Source organism: Musca domestica, unplaced genomic scaffold (assembly GCF_030504385.1).
Source record: "Musca domestica strain aabys unplaced genomic scaffold, Musca_domestica.polishedcontigs.V.1.1 107, whole genome shotgun sequence".
NCBI lineage: Eukaryota > Metazoa > Arthropoda > Insecta > Diptera > Muscidae > Musca > Musca domestica.
This window is the reverse complement of record NW_026712125.1, coordinates 337,902-350,527: the sequence shown is the minus strand read 5'-3', so window position 1 is coordinate 350,527 and position 12,626 is coordinate 337,902. Positions and strand designations below refer to the sequence as shown.

General features: G+C 31.9%; 2 protein-coding genes across 4 annotated transcripts in view; both read right to left on the bottom strand.

Moving 5' to 3' along the window:
* The window catches only part of LOC101901814 (galactosylgalactosylxylosylprotein 3-beta-glucuronosyltransferase P), a 157,416-nt gene extending 155,019 nt beyond the window's left edge, over positions 1–2,397 (bottom strand). For 2 of the 3 annotated variants that reach the window (XM_059128868.1, XM_059128863.1), the window contains exon 1: positions 1,638–2,397. The gene's annotated coding sequence lies outside the window, so the exon portion shown is untranslated. The remainder of the gene's footprint in view (positions 1–1,637) is intronic. The other variant, XM_059128871.1, reaches the window with a different exon arrangement.
* Positions 2,398–8,039: 5,642 nt separating this feature from the next.
* The window catches only part of LOC101894952 (procollagen-lysine,2-oxoglutarate 5-dioxygenase), a 32,680-nt gene continuing 28,093 nt past the window's right edge, over positions 8,040–12,626 (bottom strand). The window contains exons 9-10 of the mRNA XM_059128841.1: positions 8,822–9,256; positions 8,040–8,753 (exon numbers count right to left, since the gene is read on the bottom strand). Of these exons, the coding sequence (XP_058984824.1) occupies positions 8,469–8,753; positions 8,822–9,256 (720 nt within the window). The 3' untranslated portion in view covers positions 8,040–8,468. The remainder of the gene's footprint in view (positions 8,754–8,821; positions 9,257–12,626) is intronic.

Sequence of the window (12,626 nt, the reverse complement as noted above, 5' to 3'; positions counted from 1 at the left end):
AGAAAATTGTTTGATCATTTCTCGTTCAATAAGGTTAATTTTTTCTTTGAACATTTTGACCTTTTGTGAGGGAGGTACTCGAAGCAGTGGGCCGATATTGCCCATCTGTGAATTCTGTCTAAGTTGGATAAAAATAATGCGATGTACCAAGTTCGGACCAAATCGAATACTCCCTTCATTACTTATCGTCAACCTAGCTCGGCTCCAAATGTCCTGAATTGGGATTTGGTCCAAAGAGCCCTATAGTCTAAAACCGTTATTTCACGGTTTTTTCATTTTTTTTTGTTTCTTTCTAAAAATACTACTTGCCTCTCAAAATGCAATTTTTATGTCTAGGATTTTTTATAAAATAATTTTTTTTACAAAATTAATTTTAAAAAATATTCCTAAAATTTCACTGATTATTTGGAGAAATTTAAAATGTTTTGTTTTCTCCTCCAATAATTTTATCAAGACTTCTCAAAACCATTCAGACTTCCCTTATCAGCATAGCCTCATTCTGGCAAAAAAAAACACTCTCAACCATACTCTCTGTAGTCTCTCTAACATGACAATAATAAAAAACCAATTGAAAATGTTATTAACGTTTTTTCTGGGTTTCCCCATAAAAAAGGAGTCCGAAATCCATTAAAAAAATCCAATTTGTTGTGTTTTTATTTTTTGCGGCAATGAAGAGACACACAATTAAAGGAACACATGTGACGACGCCAATGCATGTGTTTATAAATATATATGTGTGTTGTTATGCATATATGACTTAAAAAAAAGTAGAAGGAGAGAGTCTCAGTTGTTTGAGACTCTGAAAGGAAATAAAACCAGCTATGCTTTAAGGGCAGCAGCAACAGTAAACTACACTCACACCCTGGCACAACAAGAGTTTTGGCAATAACAAACAACAACAACAAGAACAATGAATGAAATATACACTTGAAGATGTCTCACAGTTAGTTGGGGGGGCGCTCATACACACATCCATGAGAGAGAGAGAGTAAAAAAAGCAAAAGAAAAAAACACAATTACTCTTACTCTTCCTGGTTGTAGTTAGTGCCAGATGAAGATGTGCCGTTATTTTGTTTAGTTTTCCCTTTTCTTATTATTTTTTTTTTATTTTCCCATTACAGTCCTTGTTTTGTTTGATGTGAAGAAATCTCATTGTCTCTCCCCAACTCAGTCTCTCTCTCCCACTCACTGACCGGGGTAATCTCTTTACGGTATTTTTTTTTTTTTTTTTTGTTTTTGCATAACACACAGAGTAAGCTTGCATTAGAAAAAACAACAATGAGTTTAAAGGAAGAAAAAAGAAAAATTCCAATTGGAATTTTTATGACAGACATGCTCTGGAGGTTGATTTTATTTAAAAAACGGGATTGTTTTTGGAAGAATAACAAATAATTGATTTAGAAAAATATTAAATAAATACTTGCAGTCTCTTTGGTGTTAATCTCTTTACAGTATTTCTGTTATTTGATAACTAAAGATGCATTGAAAAACAATTATTTTATGGTGAAGAAATAAAATTTCAATTGAAATTTGTGTGGCAGACTTCCCATTTCAAAGACAAATTTTAAATGTTTTTTTTAACAACAAAATACGAATTTTTAATAAAAGAAAATGCCATTTTGGGAGGGAGGCCTTACTTCTTTGTTGACATTTTATTTCTCTCTGACTGGATAAGCCTAGAATTTGTTTATCAGCATTTTGCTTTTGTTTTTCTTTTGTGGTACTTGATTTTTTGTACACTTTTCTTTTGCACACACGCACGCACTCACAATATTTTATGAATTATTTTTATCAATAAAATTTTTTTTTAAATTTTTTTTTGTAATTTTCAAAACTCAGCTTTGAAAAGACATTATTTTTTTTAATTATTATTTTTCTTAAAAAATTATTTATTTTTTCTATTAACTTTTTTTATTCTTTTTTTTTGTTCCCCTATCCGTCAGTCCGTGGTTTATATCTTTGCGCTACAAAAGTCGAAACTGAACTTTAGAATGGTAAACTCATTGCTTTTTATACTCCCTCAACTGTCGCCTGGCTTGCTGACGGGTTGTCAGGCGAAATTCTAGGTTTTGCAAAACTAGCTAGCGCACCGAAAACAACGACACGAAGAAGGCAACTTGACTCGCGGCTCACACGACGACCGATGATGACTGACTGCGGGATTTGTTTGGGCAGCAGTTTGGTGCTATAAGAACTGAGGGCGCTCTCTCTCGCAGCGAAACCACACACAACAACAAATAAAAACAAAGGAAAAGAGGGCCTGCCAGCTAGCCAGCCAGCATATCCAATACAGCAACAATGTTTAAATGATAAAAAAAAACACACGATTGCACTTTCATTTGGTTACCCAGAAATGGGTAGAACCACAACAACAAAAACAGAACCTCCTGCTGTGACACCACCACCACAAAATGTTGTAAATTTTGTGGTTTTTTCTTTTAATTTTAATTTGTTTTTTTATCTAATTTTATTTCCTGGTTCGGTTTCACACACAACACATGACAAACTTGTTACAACAGCAGACATCCTTTTGACAGGCAACACAACAGAGAAACCAAGAGAGTTTCTATGCCAAAGAAAGGGAGAGAGAGAGAGTGAAAAAGAGCGACAGAAAAGTTATTTGAAAACAAAACCCCCACAAGACATGTTATGTATCACCTGTTTTTCCATCACATGCTACTTGACGGCTCTCTCTCTCTCTCTCTCTCTTAAACTCTCTCTCCCACTCACACACAATAAACAACTAATCAGCTGGGTTTTTGTTGTCAATGTTTTGCTGAGAATAACAGCAATATTTGGGTAAAATGTAGCTGTCAAAAGGGAAGCAATGGAAATGGAACACAGTATTTAAATAGGCAAACAAAAAGACACAAAAATATTTAGGGGAAAAAATAAAAATTGGATTTTTTTAAAAATTAAAAATTAAAAAAAAAAAAAAAATAACGAGAGAACGTGAGTTATTTGAATTTTATTTTTTAAGATATTTTTTTTATAATTCATTTTTTAGACTTTGTTTTTAATTTTTTTTTTTCGTTTCCAAAAATAGAATATTCAAACGTGGATTTTCAGAGTATTTGAAATTCTAAGAATTATTCAAAAACTAGCTTTTTTAAATAGTTTTGTTTTTTACAAAAAACGAGGAATATGTATTCAGAATATATAATTTTTTATTTGTTTTTTTTACAGTTGTATAACAGTTTATAAAAACTGTTATACTGTAAAATTGTACACCAAATTTTAGTGTAAACCTATATAAAGGACAATTGAGTATATATAATGGGTTTTTAGACGAGTATAACAGTTTGACATAACTTTTATACAGCTCCAATAACTGTTTACATTTCAAAAACTGAATAGTATGCATGTTAGAAGATTATGAATGTTTTAGTTTTTTGTTGTTGTATAACAGTTTATGAAAACTGTTATATTATGAAATTTCACTCCAAATCACATTGTATACCCATACAAATGATAAGTAAACATTTATAATGCCTTTTGGGAAGAGTATAACAGTTTGACATAACTGTTATACAGCAGCAAAAACTGTTGTACAACCCATTTTAATTCAAAAAACACTTTTGAAGAATGAAAGAAACTGTATAACGGTCTGAAATAACTGTTATACCCACAAAATTAGAACATTCTTAGCCACTTGCTACCAATAGAGACCTAAACTGAGGCGACATATATTTTTAAGAATTTTCTGGAAGATAATATAAATTTTTGACGTTTTTTTAGTTGTATAACAGTTTATGAAAACTGTTATATTATGAAATTTCACTTCAAATCACATTGTATTCCCATACAAATGAAAAATAAACATTTATTATGTGTTTTTGGACGAGTATAACAGTTTGGCATAACTGTTATACGGCACCAATAACTGTTGTACAACTCGTTTCAATTCAAGAAACACTTTTATATAATGAATTTTAGCTGTATAACTGTCTGAAATAACTGTTATACTAACAAAAGTGGCACATTCTTGAAAAGTTTCTACCAATGGAGGCCCAAAATGAAGTCATATACATATCTAAGGATTTTCTGCCATTGAATAGTATGCAAGTTAGAAGATTATATATTTTTTTAGTTTTTTTTATTGTAGTATAACAGTTTTGTAAAACTGTTATACTGTGAAATTTCACTCCAATTCACATTATATACCTATATAAAGGAATAGTAAACATTTCTAATGTGTTTTTAGACGTGTATAGCAGTTTAGCATAACTGTTATACAACACAAATATCCGTTCTACATCCCGTTTCAATAAAAAAAACTCTTTTAAAGAAAGATTTTTAGCTAGTATAATGTCTTTTTGGTTTTTTATTAATTTGTTTAATAGTATAAAAGTTTATGGAAACTGTTATACTGTGAAATTTCGACCCAATTCACATTTTATACCTATATATAGTAAAAGAAAACATTTATAATGCTTTTTTGGAATCGTATGACAGTTTGGCATAACTGTTATACAACACCAATAACTGTTCCGCAACTCGAAAAGTTTCTTATTTTTTAATGGACTTCTTTTCTGACCCTCATTCCACTTGTAAATGCTATATTTGGTTAGGATCGGCTCATAATTGCTCCCTGTAGCGTGATTCTAAATCAGCTCGATTCAGCTTGGTGAGATAGGAAGATCCATATGTAACATCGTGGGTCTAGGACCAATATTTTGAGGGGTTACAAACTTTTTGGCCCAATCAAATTATAATACCCCCAACACATTGTGTTGTTCCAAAAAAGGTTTGGAATGGATATTTTTCCAATCACAAAATATTTATTTCGTTTTTTTTTTTTTTTGAATTTTTGAAACTGTTTTGCAGACTCAAAAGGTATTGAGCAAGTTAAAAACGATGGCAACTCTTTTATGTCATGTTAATAACAGAATAATTACACCTCAAATGTAAAGCATACTTTCAGGCGATTGTGTTTAAAATCTCTTTATAGAAAATAAAGATGACCGTTAGTGTGTGTTTTTCGCTTTTTACTGCTACCAAGAAAAAACTTGAGGACCTGTTTTAAAAGTCTTCCAGGATATTCTTCTAAAGAATATCCTTAAAAAGGAGACTTTTCTTCTCCAAGGTGAAGTGTAATAGATTTTTTTGTCCAATTGCCGAATCATTTCATACCAATTTTAGATCTCAAATTCTAGGAATTCACACTTTCTCATCTTTGGTGACCTATAACGAAATTGTATTAGGAATATTTTTTTCCTTGACACCACCCACCCGAATTAAGATTCAATTTGGCGGGACAATTTGAGAAAGAAAAAATGTTTAATTCGTCTCTATAAGCCCATATGGATGCCTAAATTTTGTGGATAAATATTATATTTACAGAATTTTTTTGTTCGGGAACTCATATTTAAATTTGATGTAGAACATTTGTTCCATTGACTCCAGCCACCTAAAACAAAGTATTTTCGGAAAATTGCCCCAATTGGGGAAAGCTGTACAATTTTACAAAAATGGATTTATACCATAATTAAACCTCAAATTCCAGCAACTTCTGCGATATTTACCGATTTCTTTTCTTCAGAAGAATGAAATGGAATTTTGTTGAGAATCTTTTCTCCATTGACATCCTCCAACAAAAATGAAGTTTTGTGGGTGAAATTCAGGAAATTCACAAAATTATCAAAAAATGGTTATTTTATTTTAGGTCCAAATTTCTACTCAATTTTTTCCAGTACCACTACTATTTACAGATTTCTTTTGTTCGGGGACTCATAATAAAATTTGATGTAGATCATTTCTTCTATTGGCACCAACCACCCAAAACAAAGTATTGTGGGAAATATGGGTGCAATTTGAGATAAGGTGTTCAATTTGACCAAAATGGTTTCATACAAAAATTAAAACTTAAATTCAAGCAATTTCTGTGATATCTACGAATGTCTTTTCTTGAAGAGAGTGAAGTGGAATTTTGTGAGGAATCATTTCTCCATTGACACCATCCAGCAAAAATGTAGTCTTGGTGGTCAAATTCGGGAAATTCACAAAATTGTGAAAAAAATGTTTTTTTTTTTATTTAAGGCCAAAGTTGCTATTTGATTTTTTCTGGTACCGGTACTATTTAGAGATTTCTTTTGTTCGGGGACTCATAATAAAATTTGATGTAGATCATTTGTTCCATTGACACCAACCACCTAAAACAAGGAATTGTCGGAAATATGGGTTCAATTTGAGATAAGGTGTTCAATTTGACAAAATGGTTTCATACCAAAAATTAAACCTACAATTCAAGGAATTTCTGTGATATTTACGAATATCTTTTCTTGAGAAGAATGAAGTGGATTTTTGTGAGGAATCATTTCTCCATTGACACCATCCAGCAAAAATGAAGTTTTGTGGGTGAAATTCAGGAAATTCACAAAATTATTAAAAAAATGTTTATTTTATTTTAGACCAAAATTGCTACTCCATTTTTTCCAGTACCAGTATTATTTACAAAATTCTTTTGTTCCGGGACCCATATCAAAAATTGATGTAGAAGATTTGTTCCACTAAAGTCATCCGCCCAAAACGAAGCATTGTGGATAATATGGCACCAATTTGGAAAAAGGTATTCCAAATTCGTCCAACTTGGCTTCAAAGCAAAATTGAATCTTAAATTCAAAGAACTTCTGCTACAGCTACCGAATCCTTGTCTTTGGAGACATGAAGTGTTATTTGATTTGGAATCATTTTTCCATTGACACCATCTGCCTAGAATTCAATTTTGTGGATGAAAAGGGGTCGTTTATAAAATTAATCAAAAATATTGCATTCTTGTTTTTTTTTATACCCAAATAAATAGCTATATTTTCTGAATAAATATTATTTGTATAGAAATCTATGGTTCGAGGACCTATATTAGAATTCGATGTAAAATAATTGTTTCATTAACTTCATCCCCCTAAAGTGAGGCATTGTGGGAAATATGGCACCAATTGAAAAACACTGCATAATTCGGCCGAAATGATGTATATGACCAATTTAGATGCCACATTTTATACAACTTAGGTTAACTCCACAAGCTCCTTGTCTTCGGGGACTCATGTTGAATTTTGACGTAGAAGCATTTCTCCATTTACACCATCTGTCTAAAATCAGGTTTTGTGGGTCAAAAGAGGACATTTGTAAAATTAATGAGAAAAAAAGGATTTTTGAATTTTATTCCCAATTTGATGATTCCATTTTCTGGGTATATATTATATATACAGAAATCTTTAATTCTGGGGCCTATGTTAGAATTCGATATAGAACAATTGTTCCATTGACTCCACCCCCCTAAAATAAGGCATTGTGGGAAATATGGCACCAATTGAAAGACTTCAATTAATTCGGCCGAAATGTTGTATATGACCAATTTAGATGCCACATTTTATAAAACTTCGGCTAGATCCACCAACACCTCATATTCGGGGACTCATATTGAATTTTGATGTAGAAGCATTCCCCCATTGACACCATCTGCCTACAATTAGGATTTGAGGGTCAAAAGGGAACATTTATAAAATTAATGAGAAAAAAGGATTTTTTGATTTTTATACCAAATTTGATGTTTAGATTTTTTGGATAAATATTATGTATACAGAAATCTTTGGTTCTGGAGCCTAATTTAGAAGTTGATAACGAATAATTGTTCCATTAACATCAACCCCCTAAAGTGAGGCATTGTGGGAAATATGAAGGCAATCGTAAAAAACCATACAATTCGTTCAAGGTTTTTTTTCATAATTAAATCCAACATTTTCCCCAATGTCCTACTAGATTTGCAGATTTCTTTTCTTCGGAGACCCATAGTGAAATTCGATGCAGAATCTTTTTTCCATTGGTGACTTACACCAAAAATCTAGTTTAGTGGGTCAAATTAAGCAAAAGTTAAAACTTGTGAAATTTTGTTATTTATAAATTCTTTTTTATTACTATATTATTATTGTTTAGTTTATTATATTTTCTATATAAAATATATATGTATATTCGATTTGTTTTTTTTTTTGTTCGTTTGTTGTGGTTGTTGTTATTTTACATACAAAAAAGAATGTATAATGATTGCTTTTAAAGACTATTAGGAAACAAATATATATATTGTATGTAATGTACACAGGGAAAGAACATCTAGTCATTACTAAAAACGTAATTACACATATCGAGAAGAAAGAGGGGAGAAGGGTTAAGTTTTAATGCAGAACTTTGAACTCACAAAATTTTTTGCATGGAGAACAAAAGATCGTACATTAAAACTCGAAGTTACATGACAATTTTTTTGGAAAACATAATTTTAAGACTTAAAAACTATTGAACGCTACAACGAACACAGAGAGATTCTCGTTTATATTTTAACACATCTGTTCGGGAATTTTCTTGCGAAACCAAACAGAAGACTAAAAGTTAAAGTATTCTTTGGATAAATTGTGCATAGCCATAATGGCGGCGGCGGCAACGGTGGTAGTGGTGGGGCTGCTTGGGAATTCCTTCATTTATGGATCAATGAAAGAAATCATAATGTAGCGAGTGCCATTGGTTACTCTCAAGCCTTCGTGGTAGTGGGTCAAGCGGCCAGGATGCATGAGCATCCAACCCTTTTTGGTGGCCGTTACCGAGCAATTGTAACGCAAGAAACGGCAGCCGCCACCCTCATAATCAATGCCGGCACGGTTCAAGGCAATATTAATGGTGTAGGTGGAAGAATCGTGATGGGGCCTCAAGAAGGGCTGTTCATCGGGACGATAACGTACCACAAAGTTCATCAAAGAGCGGACAGGCTGGAAAACAAAGAAAAAACCTTAATATTACAACATATTCCATAAATTTGAAATCCATTCAAACTCACATTATGATAATAACCCAAAAACACCTTCTCCTGCAATGGCCTTACGAAATCATTCAAAAACTCCAACCACAGTGCATCCAAACCAACTTGTTTCATGTGGATATCACGTGTCGGCACTGCCTCATAGCCACCCTCTAGACGTTCATCTTTATTGCTGCCATCCGACCACTTGCCAAATGCCTCCATAATGGCCACCATATCATCGCAGAAAGCATCTGTGGCAATTTTAAACCAAAATACATCGGTACAGGGTTGATTATAGCTATAGTTAGCCTCCAATTGTTTTTCATAATCGGCATGAATATATTTGCGGGTCCAATCGAATTTATTCGTAAATAGGGTATAGAAATCAGGGCGGGTAACAGTGATATCGAAATTTTCCGCATTAACCAAATGGCCATAGAAACGATCGTTGATGATGTACATATGAACACCCTGGAAATGTAAGGAAAAACGAAAGGCAATTAATTTCTTTTGTTCAGAAACTTATAGTGAAATTTTATGGGGAATATTCTTGCCATTGATGCCATGACCCTAAAATGAAGTATTCTGGCGGATTTCGGTCTAATTGGAAAACATTGAAAATTTGACAAAAAAAATAATTAAAAATATCATCAAATACCTCACATTTTATTCACACCTGATGCATCTACAGACTTCTTTTCTTCAGACCCCTAGTGAAATTTGATGTGGAATGTTTTTTCTTTTGACCCCAACTCCATAAAATGACGAAATGTGGGCCAATTTGTGAAATTCCCAAAATAATACATAAATTGCATTATTTTTATAGGCCAAAATGTAATCGGACACTGTCCCGATATCTACAATATATACAGGATTCGTTTGTTTTGGAACTTGTATTGTAATCTGATGTAGAATATTTTTTCCTTTGACATCATTACCCTAAAATGCAGATTTGTAGCCAATTTGCTCTAATCGGAGGGAATTATGAAAAATCACCCAAACATGGTTTTATACCAATAGTAGATGGGACATTTTTGTATTTTCCTCTAAGGTTACAGATTCCATTTCTTTGGGAGCCCATAGTGAATTTTGATGTAGATTTTTTTCTCCATTAACAATATTTTCCGGAAAAGCAGTTTTCCTGATCAAATTGGGAAATTTATGAAATTAAATGAAATGGTGAAATTGTTTCTTAAAGACCCAAATTAACAGCTTTACTTTCTTGATAAATTTCATTGCAATGCATTTCTTTTCTTAGGAGACTTATATTGAAATTTGATGTAGAATATTTCTTCCATTGATATTTTTATTCCAAAAGTGCATCCTGTGGGAAATTTTGACCAAATTTGAAAACAGTATAAAATTCCCCCCAAAAAATGGTACTCGTATTAAAATCAAATATGATATTTGAACGACTTCTACTATAACTACACATTCAATCTTTTTGGGGACCCATAGTAAATTTTGACGAAGCAACCTTTTTCCATTGACATACTTCACCTTAAATTCAGTTTTCCTGATGAAATTTGAAAATTTTTTGAATTAACCAAAAATTACATTTTTTTTTCTTAAATACCCAAATTAACACCTGTATTTTCTTGGTAAATTTCATTCCAATGCATTTCATTTCTCAGGAGACTCATATTTGAAATTTGATGTAGAAGATTTCTTCCATTGGCATCATTATCCCAAAAGTGCGTCCTGTGGGAAATGTTGACCAAATTTGAAAACAGTATAAAATTCCCCCCAAAAAATGGTGCTCGTATCAAAATCAAATATAATATTTAAACGATTTCTGCTATATCTACAGAGTCCTTCTTTTTGGAAACCTTTAGTGAATTTTGATGAAGAATCTTTTTTCTATTGACATACCTCACCCTAAATGCAGTTTTTCTGGTGAAATTGGGAAATTTATCAAATTAACGACAAAATTTATTTTTTTTTTTTTTTTTGTAGATCCACATTGATACCAACATTTCTTGGATATATATCACATTTACAGATTTCCTTCCTTTGGAGACCTTTATTAAAATTTCATGTAGAATATTTTTTCCATTGACGTCATTATCCCAAAAGTGCGTCTTGTAGCAGATTTTGGCCCAATTGAGAAAAAGTATTAAAATCGAATAAAAACAGGATTAAACCAGAATAAGACATGATGTTTAAGTGAAATCTACTAAGTTTAACGATTTCTTATTGTTGGGGACCCATAGTGAATTCTGATTAAGAAACTTTTTCCCATTGGGACCCGTTACGTCTTGAGTGACATTTTTGCCAAATTTGAAAAAAAGTATTAAATTTGCCCAAAAATGAGATTTATGTCAAAATCAAATATGATATTTAAACGATTTCTGCTATATCTACAGACTCCTTCTTTTTGGGACTCATAGTGAATTTTTATGAAGAAACATTTTTCCATTAGCACCCTTTACCTAAAATGTAGCTTTTCTGGTAAAATTGGGAAATTAATGAAATTAACCAAAAAAAATTCTTCTAGACCCCAGTTGACACCTCAATTTCCCTGTTATCGACCTGTATCCACCTGTAGATTTCTATTCTTTGGAGACCTATATTAAAATTCCATGTAGAATATTTCTTACATTGGCGTCTTTATCCAAAAAGATCGTCTTGTGGCAGATTTTGGCCAAATTTAGAAAATGTATGAAAATCGAACAGATATAGGATTGAACCCGAACATGATGTTTTAGTGGCATCTACTAAATTTATTGATTCCATCTTGTTTGGGACTCATAGTGAATTTGGAGAAGAAACTTTTTTCCATTTATACACCTTACCTTAAATAAAGTTTTCGTGGTGAAATTTGAAAATTTTTGAAATTAACCAAATAATGTTATTTTTTCCAATTTGACCTAAATTGATACCAACATTTCTTGGATATATATCACATTTACAGATTTCCTTCCTTTGGATACCTTTATTAAAATTCCACGTATAATATTTCTTCCGTTGACGTCATCATCCCAAAAATGCGTCTTGTGGCAGATTTTGGCCAAATTTAAAAAAAAGTATAAAATTTGCCCAAAAATGAGATTTATGTCAAAATCAAATGTGCTATTTAGGCGATTTATACTATATCTAAAGACTCCTTCTTTTTGGGGACCCATAGTGAATTTTGATGAAGAAACTTTTTTCCATTGACACCCCATACCTAAAATGTAGTTTTTCGGGTCAAATTGGGAAATTTGTGATATTATCCAAAAAAATTGTTTTTCTTGTAGACCTCAATTGATGCCACCATTTCCCGGATATATACTAACTTAACAGATTTATTTTCTTTGGAGACCTTTATTAAAATTCCATGTAGATTATTTCTTCCATTGACGTCATTATCCCAAAAATGCGTCTTGTGGTAGATTTTGGCCAAATTTAAAAAAAGTATAAAATTCGCCAACAATGGGTTTTATATAAAAATCAAATGTGATATTTAATCGATTTCTCCTATATCTACAGACTCCTTCTTTTCGAGGACCCATAGTGAATTTTGATGAAGAAACTTTTTTCCATTAGCACCCTTCACCTAAAATGTAGTTTTTCTAATCAAATTGCAAAATTTGTGATATTATCCAAAAAAAATTGTTTTTCTTGTAGACCCCAATAAATGCCTAAATTTCTCTGAAATATAACTCACTTACATATTTCCTTTCTTCGGAGATCTTTACTAAAATTCCATGTAGAATATTATTTCCATTGGCATAATTATTCAAAAAGGTCATCTTAAAGGAGATTTTAGACCAAACTGGCCAAATTTTTTGGATTGCTAAATAGAGAAGCTTTAGAAGCCCAAGAAGGATATGGGTTCCGCTGTCCAATTGAAGCTGTA